General features: G+C 34.5%; 1 protein-coding gene across 4 annotated transcripts in view; it reads left to right on the top strand.

Annotated features, from left to right (window-relative positions):
- Positions 1–12,878, top strand: part of DMXL2 (Dmx like 2) — a 156,633-nt gene that overhangs the window by 61,446 nt on the left and 82,309 nt on the right. For all 4 annotated transcript variants that reach the window (XM_043555425.1, XM_043555426.1, XM_043555428.1 and 1 more), the window contains exons 7-9: positions 4,442–4,620; positions 6,513–6,696; positions 10,001–10,175. In XM_043555425.1, coding sequence (XP_043411360.1) covers positions 4,442–4,620; positions 6,513–6,696; positions 10,001–10,175 — 538 coding nt within the window. The remainder of the gene's footprint in view (positions 1–4,441; positions 4,621–6,512; positions 6,697–10,000; positions 10,176–12,878) is intronic.

A 12,878-nucleotide genomic window follows, 5' to 3' on the forward strand; every position in this document is an offset into this window, starting at 1 on the left:
ATTTAAACAAATTATATTTCCATTGATTGCTAACATGTAGAAAGAAAATTGCTGTTTGACTTTTGATCTTTAGTCTTAAGACCTTGATATCAGGTCTAAATCTTTTTCTTTCTTTCCTTTTTTTTTTTTTTTTTTGTAGATTCCTTAGGGTTTTGTGAAAAAAGACCATTTCACTTCTTCTTTCTAATCTGTATGTTTTTTTCTATTTTTCTGTGAATATTTTCTATTTTTATGCTATTTCTATTTATTTTTTCCCTTGCTCAACTTATTGAGAGTACTAGGACCAACTTCTAGGAAAAGCATTCAGTCTTTCCCCATTATATATGTCATCAATTGTAGGTTTACTGTAGATGTACTTAATTAGGTTGAGGATATTCCCTTCTGTTCCTTCTATTCCTAGTTTGCAGAACAGCTTTTATTTCCCTCATGAATTAATGTTTACTTTTGTCAGTTTCTTTTTCTGTATATATTAAGATAATTATAGGAGTTGTGTTTTCTTTTTTTAAGATGGTAAATTACAGTGATTGATTTTTTAAAATATTTTTTTAATGTTTATTTATTTTTGACAGAGAGTGAGATCGAGTGCAAGCTGGGGAGGGACAGAGAGAGAGGGAGGCACAGAACCCCAAGCAGATTCCAGGCTCTGAGCTGTCAGCACAGAGCCTGATGTGGGGCTTGAACCCACGAACTGTGAGATCATGACCTGAGCTGAAGTCAGATGCTCATCTGACTGAACCACCCAGGCACCCCAGAGATTGATTTTTAAATGTTAAATTCACTTTGCTCAGATAAACTCCACTTGATAATGATTTTTTTTTTAATATATTGCTGGATTGGGCTTGCTACATTCATGAAAGATAGTTCCTTAAAGTTGTCTTATGTCTTTGGTTTTGGTATCTGGGTAATAATACTGGTTTTATACAGTGAGACCTTTTTCTCAATTTTATGCAACAATTTACATAGAACTGGTGCTATTTCTTCTCTAAATTTGGTAAAATTCATCAATGGGCCTAGAGTTTTGGTTGTAGTTTTAGGGTTTTTCTTTTGTTTCTGTTTTTGTTTTGGTGAAAGGTTCCAATTTTTTTTCCCAATATATGAAATTTATTGTCAAATTGGTTTCCATACAACACCCAGTGCTCATCCCAAAAGGTGCCCTCCTCAATACCCATCACCCACCCTCCCCTCCCTCCCACCCCCTATCAACCCTCAGTTTGTTCTCGGTTTTTAAGAGTCTCTTATGCTTTGGCTCTCTCCCATTCTAACCTCTTTTTTTTTTTTTTTTTTCCTTCCCCTCCTCCATGGGTTTCTGTTAAGTTTCTCAGGATCCACATAAGAGTGAAAACATATGGTATCTGTCTTTCTCTGTATGGCTTATTTCACTTAGCATCACACTCTCCAGTTCCATCCACGTTGCTACAAAGGGCTATATTTCGTTCTTTCTCATTGCCACGTAGTACTCCATTGTGTATATAAACCACAATTTATTTATCCATTCATCAGTTGATGGACATTTAGGCTCTTTCCATAATTTGGCTATTGTTGAGAGTGCTGCTATAAACATTGGGGTACAAGTGCCCCTATGCATCAGTACTCCTGTATCCCTTGGGTAAATTCCTAGCAGTGCTATTGTTGGGTCATAGGGTAGGTCTATTTTTAATTTTCTGATGAACCTCCACACTGCTTTCCAGAGTAACAATGAAACAACAGAAAGACAAATAAAGAAACAGATCCCATTCACAATTGCACCAAGAAGCATAAAATACCTAGGAATAAATCTAACCAAAGATGTAAAAGATCTGTATGCTGAAAACTATAGAAAGCTTATGAAGGAAATTGAAGAAGATATAAAGAAATTGAAAGACATTCCCTGCTCATGGATTGGAAGAATAAATATTGTCAAAATGTCAATACTACCCAAAGCTATCTACACATTCAATGCAATCCCAATCAAAATTGCACCAGCATTCTTCTCGAAACTGGAACAACCAAATTTTGAATTAAACAATTTTAATTGATCCAGAGCTGTAGAGCTATTCAGGTTTTCTGTTTCTTTGTCCATTTTTGAAATTGTCATTCAAAAAATTTGTCCATTTAGACTAAGTTATTGGATTTATTTGGAAAAATTGTTCATAGTATTCGCTCATTATTCTTTTAGTTTTTATAAGATCTGCAATCATGTCCCTCCTTTCATGATTGATAATGGTAATTTGTGTTTTTCTCTAAACATTTTTGATCACTCTAAATATATTATTATCAGTTTTATTGATATTTTCAAAAAGTAGCTTTGGGTTCATTGATTTCACTAGCTTTTCTTTGTATTTAATTTCATTGATTTCCATTCTTTCTTACAATTACATTTATTTACTCGGGGTCCACTTTGTTCTTCTTTACATGATGCTTCAAGTAGAAGCTTAGACCATTGATTTGGGACCTTTCTCCTTTTCTGATACAAACATTTAAAGCAGTACATTTCCTTTTAAGCACTAATGTAGCTTCATCCCCCAAATTTTGATATTTTGCTATCCTTTTCATTCAGTTCAACATATTTAAAAAATTTCTTTGTAATTTAAAAGTGTTTTGTTTAGTTTTCAAATATTTGGAAATTTTCTGGATATCTTTCTGTTAATTATTTCTGATTCACTTTTGTGTGGTTTTAGTTTTAGGCAGTAATAGATGACAGTGGGGCTGCTCAATTTGAGTGAGGGCATGCTGGTGGGATGGGAGAAAGGCGCTAGAAGGCCACCTACTCATGGAGGCGCTCTGCCTTTCCTTTATGAATCCTGAGGGGGCTCTGAGGTGTCTCTGTGTTTGTTATGGTATGTGGCCTAAAACCACTGCTATAGATTATGTAGTACATTTGATCAGGTGAAAATGATGCTAAGTTGACAAAAGTACTTGGAGGAAAGCAACGAACGAGTACATTGTTCAGTGCTTGTCTCAGACTAAGCACTTAATGAGATTTGCTGTATCATTCAAATACTCAAATAAATGATACCGTAGTAGAAATATACAGGGGTGCCTGGGTGGCTCAGTCAGTTAAGTGTCAGAGCTGAAGTCAGTTAAGTGACCTTCAGCTCAGGTCATGATCTTGCGGTTTGTGACTTTGAGCCCCATGTTGGGCTCTGTGCTGACAGCTCAGAGCCTGGAGCCTGTTTTAGATTCTGTGTCTCCCTCTTTCTCTGCCCCTCCCCTCCTCACACTCTGTCTCTCTCTCTCTCAAAAATAAATAAAAATAAAAAATAAAATAAAATAAATCTACATTATGCAGTATAAATTGAAAATGAGTACCAAGATGGTAAAAAACCAGAAATGTTTGTCTAGTCCAGGTGATAGTATTTAGACCTATACACACTTTCCAGGAATACATAATTTCATTGTTTCTTAGGGTGAGATTTTTGCATGAATTATGTCATTTTATTATTTCCCTTACGGCTCTATTCACTATTGAGGATAAAACAGTATAAACCAAATAGTTTCTGTTAAATAAGAAAATTATTTGGGCCTTTAACAAAATTCTTAGAGCTAAGTAAAATGGTAAAGTTAGTGCCTATTGTTACGCTTGTAAATATATTATTAAGTGGGCATAGAGGTGATTCCTAAATGCCTTCACTTTGTTTAGAATGGGGATCAGAAAATTGTGGTATTTACATTTTTAAAGAGTTGTAAGAAAAAAAAAAAAAGAAGAATCTGTATCAGAGGTTGTGTGGTCTGCAAAGCTTACTGTCTGGCCCAAGGGAAAGCTTGCTGATTCCTAACTTAGAGTCTAAGAAGCAGTTCTTATTTATTTATTTATTTATTTATTTATTTATTTATTTATTTATTTAAAATGTTTTTTATTTATTTTTGAGACAGAGAGAGACAGCATGAGCAGGGGAGGGGCAGAGAGAGAGGGAGACACAGAATCTGAAGCAGGCTCCAAGCTGTCAGCACAGAGCCAGATGTGGGGCTCGAACCCACAGACTGTGAGATCATGACCTGAGCTGAAGTCAGACGCTCAACTGACTGAGCCACCCAGGCACCCCAAAGCAGTTCATATTTAAAAAGGATTGGTTTTGCCCTTACAGATCTCTTCAAAAAGGAAAGGATGATAACAGTGACTGATGACATGGCATCGTTCTTATCCTTTCTTATCTTATCCAAGGGCATCTGGTTTCAGAATCTTCTCTACTGTGACTCCTGAATATTTAAATGAGGGAATTTGGCTTCAGTCTCTATTTGAAAACCACCCTTATGCAGAGGAGATTGATAATGAGCAAACTGCCCATTTATTTTTCAAGAGAAGTATTCTTTAGAGTAATCATTTTACATTTGAGTTTGTACTATATAAAGGTTACATGTTAATTTTTATAGGTAGGTTCATTTTTAAAGTTTCTTCAGATCACTTATGTTTTGAGTTTTATATATTCAGATTAATTTTATATTGACCTATATATTTTTGCAGGATGATTGTCTTTTGAAAGTGTGGTATCCTATGACTGGCTGGAAATCCTCAATTATACCTCAGGATCATCATGAGGTGAAAAGGAGACAGGCGTCTACCCAGTTTTCCTTTGTTTATTTGGCACATCCTCGAGCTGTGTCAGGTTTTTCATGGCGTAAAACTAGCAAGTATATGCCCAGGTTAGACAAACGCGTCCTATAACTTTGGTTTGTTTGCTTATGTATTTGTAAAAATAATGAAAACAAAGGTCTTTTTACTGCGCTGACTGGTGAAATTGAAGAGCATAGGCTCTGGGTGTTAACTGCCTGAATTCAAATCCTGTTGTTGTTATTTGCTTTGTGAGCTTTTGCCTAAATTTCTTAAGCTCTCTATACCTCAGTTTTCTTCTCTGTAGGTAATAGTACCTAACTCAGAGAGTGGTAGTGAGACTCAATGTGTTAGTGTATGTAAATATTGATTGAAAGTGTCTGCATGTAGTATGTGCTTAGGCAGTGTTAGCTGATATTGTTAGTGGTAGCAGCAGTAGTAAAAGATTCCAGGAAGGAAATGTTTGCAGGTAACAGAAAAGCACACTTTGAAGAAAAATAAAACATGGTAGTAAACAGTCAGTAATACACATGGTAGGAAAGCATATCATACACAGTGAATAAAGTATCTAGGTTTTTCTTAGGGCCATGTACAGAGCCTTCTCAAAGAATTTAATATTATAAATTTTTGTCACTATTCAGCATCTCTGAAAAGTATTTAGAAAATTAAACAAACTGTAGAACAGCTCATACAAATGATTCCTGTATCATATATATAATTATAAAACAACTTGCTTAGAAATCTGTATTTATATTTGAAGGAAGGTTATTTCATCTGTGAACTGTTTACACCTGATGGGAAATATAGCACACATTATAGAGGTGTTCAGTGAATGGAGAATTCATACATTTTTTAAAAAATGTTTATTTTTGAGAGAGAGAGAGAGAGAGCGAGCGAGCATGAACAGGGGCAAGTCAGAGAGAGCAGGAGACACAGAATCTGAAGCAGGCTCCAGGCTCTGAGCAGTCAGCACAGAGCCCAGTGCGGGGCTCGAACTGAAACTGTGAGATCATGACCTGATTTGAAGTTGGATGCTTCACTGACTGAGTCACCCAGGTGCCCCAAGAGAATTCGTACATTATTGAAATCTAAATAAAAAGTTTATTCTGCTTATTTGCATCTATTGAAAACATTTGCAAAATACTTCCTTTGAGTCAGATTCTGTGTAAGCATGTTTTTTTAAAGGGAGAGTGATTTTTTGTTATTTTATAATAAACAGTTAAGTCACTTTAGCTGCTTGATGCTGTAACATTTTTGGTTATTTTAACTTAATGGAAGTTGATTTATAGTTTGAAATTGTATTATCCTTGAAGTTTTATTTTGAAGATGCTCATTTGTTACCTGTTTATAATCTTTTAGATGGTAAGGATGATACAAGATGATATAAGTACTCCCATAAGCCATACAGTTTAATTACATTTAATGATGTTTTAATATGGTCATTCTGTAATTTTCAATGATTAGGTTTTCTCTTGCTGTTTGTTTGTTTAGAAGATATTAATATTTCTGCAGAGCTCAGTTGTCAAGCAGCATGTGTATAATTGGGCATCAATATCTGTTTCCTTTGTCAAGACTGTTTCCTAGTTTTTATGGTGTTCACATTCACAGTGTACTGTGTATGATTTCAAGCTCTTTGACCACTCTTGCTCCATACACTGTAATTTCTAAGCAATTGGAAGCATACTATACTGTTATTTAGCTTAGCTGTTCAAGACATGATTTTATTGAGTTACGGTGTCAGGGATAGCTAGGTTCTTTGTATTTTATGGTAACTGCAGCCCTATATTCAGCCTTCCACCTTGCAGGTATGAACAGGTAATAAATGGGATTGGGTAAGACTGTGAAATAGCCTGTGTAAATCCATTACCATTACTGGAAAAATAACTACTCTTGGTGCACTGATGCTATTTTTATTTGTGAAGAACCAAATATTAATAGCATTTAATCAGTGGCACTGATTTTGTTTCTTTCTCTTTGTCATTAGAGGTTCTGTCTGTAATGTGTTATTAACTTCATGCCATGATGGTGTCTGCCGACTCTGGGCAGAAACCTTATTACCAGAAGATTGTCTTTTGGGTGAGCAGATTTGTGAGACTACCACTTCTAGTGTTGCCAGCAACCTCACTCATGCTGGAAGACACAAAGATAGAATTCAGCATGCTCTTGAGGTACTGTATTATTTAAAATGGTAAATAAATTTTGAAGTTATGTGAGTTTAATGGGAATTTATAAGCTAAAATGAAGATAGTACACATGGTACATGTAATGATGAAATTAATAATAAGTAATTCTCACTAATTTGTTTTATGCTTGTAAGACTGCTCATTTTATGCCACTTAAAAGCCCAATACAATAGTAATGATCTTAAACATGTAGTCCAGGTGAATAGTATAATTTTAATTTTTTCATTTTGCATGTCACATATGAAAATCTATTGGGATAAGCAGTTTTGGTTAGTAAAACACATAAAGATCTCTGAAATTAGTTGTAATTAAAAATGTTTTGCTTTTGTTTATGAGGATTAAAATTTACTTTTGTGTTATAATTAAAAATGCCTATTTGATTCTTAAGAATAAAGACGGTGAGATATTAAACACAAGTCAACTTTTGTATAATTGCTTTATAATTTTTATGGCTTAATATTAGGAAAGTGAAATAATTTTTCTAATTTTTAAATGCAACATATATGAAATAAAAGTGCTTCCTATAAAATTAGATTATTTATAATATAAACTTTGTGTCCATTATGACTAGGGAAAAAAGTGAGATACACATTTTTGAAAATTACCAGAAATTTATTAAAACAAACCTCGATTATTAACATTTTCTTACTTTTTACTATACAAAGAATATGTGTTATTTTAAAATTAGAGAAAATGTGGAATTTATAGTCCAGTTACTCCAGTTATGTGTGTATGTGTATTTTTTTTGTATTTACAAGATGGAGATAATATTATACACTAAGGTTTTATAACTTGCTTTTTTATACTTGTGTTATAAGCATCTCTCTACATTACTAATTATGTTTTTACATTTTGTATTTACATGAACAGTTTCATGGTTGTGTAGCCAAGATGCTTTGCTGTTTTAGCAAGCAGAAATATTTTCTGGGGTTTGATAGACTGAGGATGTGCTTCTTAAAAGTTTTATATAAAGTAGGCTTCTTCTGATACTATCTGTGATTGGGCAGTATTTATACATTTTTTTCTTCCAAAATTCAAAACATAAATGAAATTAAAAGGTCAGAACAGTTAAAGTTGTATTTTGTTTTAATATTTATTGAAATTTAACAAGACAAAGTACTTAATTTACTGCATGTTTGTGGTCATTTATATATACCTATGTAACATTTTATCTTTAAATTACAGATGAACTTTTGGAGCCTAAGTGCTTTGAGACATCTTTGTATCTACCTCCATGTTACCTTATATATTGCTTTTCAGGTGTTAAATTGAATTACTAATTGCTACATAAAATAAAAGCAAAAATATAAACATATGTAATGAGTAATTTGACAAATTTTTGCAACCTTTTAGTAATGTTATTAATAGTTAAAAATTGTTTTTAACAGAAAAAGCGTAATTGTCTGATCCATAAGCTTACCTTCCTTTCTGACATCCTTTTATATGAAACTCCTAATTGCGAGGTCTATATAATTTTTTATATACTTAAATTATACATTTTGTTCCTAGGAGAAAATAATCAACCAGCCTTGCCAATATAATTTAAAATAATAAGGTAGAGGACACACCGTAGACCTGATACTGTTTTTCATATGAAAAGGGGTAAGGGTTGTGGAAATTGAAAGGAAGGACCAGATATATTACTTTAATTCAGAAAGAATTGAGAGGGCACCACATTTTGTTTAACTGTGTGGAACAAAGGAATAGAATTGGAAATTATTGCAAATCATGGTATTGGGGTTTGGGTAAGTGATAGGATAAGGAAGTACTGTGAATTGGGGTTATGGTGTAGAGATCTTTTCTTTTTAAAATAGTTCAGGGGCACCTGGGAGGCTTATTCAGTTAAGCGTCTGACTCTTGATTTCCGTTCAGGTCATGATACTGTGGTTCATGGGTTTGAGCCCCATATGGGGCTCTGCACAGGGAGGAGCCTGCTTGGGATTCTGTCTGTCTGTCTCTCTCTCTCAAAATAAATAAAAATAAATTTTATTTTTTTTAAATGTTTTATTTATTTTTAAAAGAGAGAGTGCGATTGGGGGAGGGGCAGAGAGAGGGAGACAGAATCTGAAGCAGGCTTCAGGCTCTGAGCTGTCAGCACAGAGCCTGACGTGGGGTTCGAACTCAAGAACTGCGAGATAATCACCTGAGCCAAAGTCTGATGCTTAACCTACTGAGCCACTTAGGTGCCCCTAAAAATAAACTTTAAAAAATAAAGTAAAATAAAATAGTTCAGATGATTGAGGATGCTAGTGGAGAATTTTTATCATATAGATACACCTCAATTTAAACAAATCCCATAGGTCAACACTTTTTGTGAGATATTTCCTGGCTACACCTACCTAAGTAAATTCTCCTTATTCTGTATTTTTGTACTCTATTTTTTTTTCTTTATAATAGGGATTGTATATGATTTGCCTGTAACCGTGTAGTTCGTTGTAAGTGAGAATTTTAGGGAGAAATACTTTTCTTCCTGATAGGAAGATTCAGAATTTTTTTTTTTGTTTTGTTTTGACTAGTAAATTTTATCTCAGTAGTGGGATATCCTGAAAAACCTAGACTTGGGACTCCTAATCTTTTCTCTTTAAAAAATGTTTGCTTATTTATTTTGAGAGAAAAGAGCGTGTGTGCTAGCAGAGGGAGGGGAAGAGGGAGAGGGAAACAGAGAATTCCAAGTAGGCTGTGTGCTGTCATTGTAGAGCCCGGTGCAGGGCTTGATCCCATGAACCATGAGATCATGACATTAGCCGAAATCACTAGTCGGCTGCTTAACTGAGCCACCCATGCACCCTGGGACTCCTGATCTTAATAGAAATTTCTATAGATAGGGGCGCCTGGGTGGCTCAGTCGGTTGAACGACCAACTTTGGCTCAGGTCATGATCTCATGGTTTGTGAGTTTGAGCCCCACATCGGGCTCTGTGCTGACAGCTCAGAGCCTGGAGCCTGCTTCTGATTCTGTGTCTCCCTCTCTCTCTGCCCCTAACCCACTTTCATTCTGTCTCTGTCTTTCTCAAAAATAAATAAACACTAAAAAAAAATTAAAAAAAAAGAAATTTCTATAGATAATGAGTATTTTTGCCTTGTACTCTTGTATTCTGCCTTGTACTATAAAATTTACAAAAACTGGGGTGAATATATTAGAATTTTTCAGTTGAAGTTAAGAAAGTTTCCTTTAAAGTGTTCAGATTTTACAGAGAGGAAAATTATAAAATCCTTAATAATCAAAAATGCTTTGATCAGCATTTATTAGACTTTTCAGAGTTGGATTTAGCAATTATTTTTCTATTTTAGACAATACACCATTTGAAAAATTTAAGAAAAGGACAGAGGAGGTCTTCTGTTCTTGTAACTCACACAGAATTAATGCCTGACCAGATGGCAACACATGAAGTTCAGAGACACATTTCCCACCATGCAAATGCACTGTGTCATTTCCACATTGCAGCAAGCATCAATCCTGCCACAGGTAAGTAATAGTAAAGCTTTATTTCCTATAAATATGCTGAAATGAGATAAATAAATAGGAAAGTGAGACTACTTTTAGAACTCCCATATTTTATGTTAATACTCCGTGTTTCCTTTAAAAATACTTCTTAATTCATTAGGAAGATAATATAAAGTGCCATTTCTTAAATTGACACTAATTGATTCTTAGGAAACAACTTCAAATAAGTATTTTTGGGACACCTCTGTTTGTCTAGTATATAGCAAGGGTTCTACATAAGTTAGAGCTTTAGTTGAACCTGGGAGCACAAGTGGTAGCAGTGTAATTGGAGTGATTTCCCTGCTTTTTATATTTTCACTATTAATCTTCTCAACTCTTCTTTGTAACTTAATCTAAATATATTTTTTACATAGTTTTCTTTATATTTCAGCATATCTTGTTTTCTGCTCCCATAGACTTTCTTCTCCTACACTAAGGAAAGATATTTTTTCTTCTAACCTCGGTATTTTCTTTTTGCCCATTTCCTGCTATGAGGTTGAGAAGTGTTTTTGAGGCAATTTGTGTTGGCCAAAGCATGTTTGAAAACTTATATTTAAGGGCATTATTTTCTTTGTGCATGAAAATCATATGAGAAGGCCCATAGATAATTTCATATTACATTGCTGGTAGAACTAACTACATTTGTATAAAGTTACAGACATATTTTATTGGAATGGAAATCGATATATTGCTTCCGAGTGCAGAATTTATTTTTTAAAAGTTTTTTTTTTTAATGTTTCTTTTTGAGAGAGAGAGACAGAGCGTGAACAGGGGAGGGGCAGAGAGAGAGAGGAATACACAGAATCTGAGGCTCCAGGCTCTGAGCTGTCAGCACAGAGCAAGACACGGGCCTCGAACCCATGGACAGTAAGATCATGGAAGTCAGACACTTAACGTTTAACTGCCTGAACCACCCAGGCGCCCTAGAGGAGTTTAAATGTCTGGTTATATAGACATGATATTTAGTAAACACAGTTCCAAAAAAGGTGATCTTTAGGACCCTCCCCCCTACATTGTAACAGTGGCTCTGCATATGTGCTGTCAAGTACAGTAGCCACTAGCCATGTGTAGCTCTTTAAGCACTTGAATTATGGCTAGCCCATATTTAGAGTTATGCTGTAAAATACATACTGGATTTCTAAGACTTAGTACAATAAAAGAATGTAAAATCTTTATTTCATATTGATTACCTGTTGAGATGATAATATTTTATGTATATTGGGTGAAATAAAATATTAAAATTGTTTATTTCTTTTACCTTTTATAATGCAGTTACTAAAATAAAAATTACCTATGTGCCTTGCATTTGTGGTTTGCATTATTTCTCTTGGATAGTGTTTTGCTAGCTGGTTAAACATTATTTTGCTTACTGATCTCACATCTTAATTGTATTCTAAGATCATCTTTATAATATTAACTTATTTTCAGAATGTTACTGGTTTTAGATATTTGTAAATTTTTAACCTTTTTAAAGAAAACTTATCTTGAATTATTGACTGTAGGGGCACCTGGGTGGCTCAGTTGGTTAAGCAGCCGATTTCAGCTCAGGTCTGATCTCACTGTTTGTGAGTTCAAGCCCTGCGTCGGGCTCTGTGCTGACAGCTTGGAGCCTGGAGTCCACTTTGGATTCTGTGTCTCCCTCTGTCTGACTGTCCCCCACTCGCATTCTGTGTGTCTCTCTCTCTCAAAAATAAACATTAAAAAAAATTTTTTTGAATCATTGACTGTGATGAAGACCTGACTTCAAATAGAATGCAATTAGTGATGGTATGCAGTAAATTCAACACACATTAGAAAGGATGACTTTTTAACTGTATATACTACCCTAATCAAATGGAATAGGATCACAGAATTGTTCCTTGTGAGTAGGTATTCTCTCACATTGTTTGAGTGTAGGTACTGGATATGTTCTTGTAGCCCTTGGACCTTGTCTTTCAGCATCTTTATTAAATACTCTTCACCTTTTATCTAGTTTTATCCATTTTTACTTAGTACATACTCTTTTAAAAATCATTTTGTTAAAGTATTTAACACCATGCATTTACAGGTACTGTATGTGAATATAACACTTAGTTTCACCAAATTGATTACTAAATGCAAATAATTTTGTATTGTAGGACTCTTCCCCTTCTTCACCTTTCTTCATGATACTTTTTTTTTTTTAATTTTAAGTGTATTTATTTTGAGAGAGAGAGAGCGCTAGTGGGAGCAAGTAAGGGACAGAGAGAGATGGAGAGAGAGAGAATCCCAAGCCAGCTCCATGCTTTCAGTGCAAAGCCCAACCTGGGGCTCGATCCCACAAACCTTCAGATCATGACCTAAGCTGAAATCAAGGTCAGATGCTCAACTAACTGACTGAGCCACCCAGGCACCCTTCGGGAAACTTTTTGAATTTATGTTAAGGCTGAAAGCATAGTTCAGTGAATACCCATATACCCCATTAATATCTTGTATGCTTTTACTCTCCCCTTCTGCTATGGATGTATATCTTTGCTTCCTCTTCCCTAATTTTTGGCTGAGCCATTTGAAAGTAAAGTTGTCACTGTCGTTATTCTTTATCCCCTAAATATTTTATGACATTACCTAAATGTTTCAAATGTGTCTTCTAATAGAGCACAATAGCTTGCAATAGGTGGCAGTGTTTTTTGGTTTTTGTTTTTTTTTCCTAATTGTTTATTTTAAATA

The sequence above is a fragment of the Prionailurus bengalensis genome, chromosome B3 (assembly GCF_016509475.1).
Source record: "Prionailurus bengalensis isolate Pbe53 chromosome B3, Fcat_Pben_1.1_paternal_pri, whole genome shotgun sequence".
In the NCBI taxonomy this organism is placed as follows: domain Eukaryota; kingdom Metazoa; phylum Chordata; class Mammalia; order Carnivora; family Felidae; genus Prionailurus; species Prionailurus bengalensis.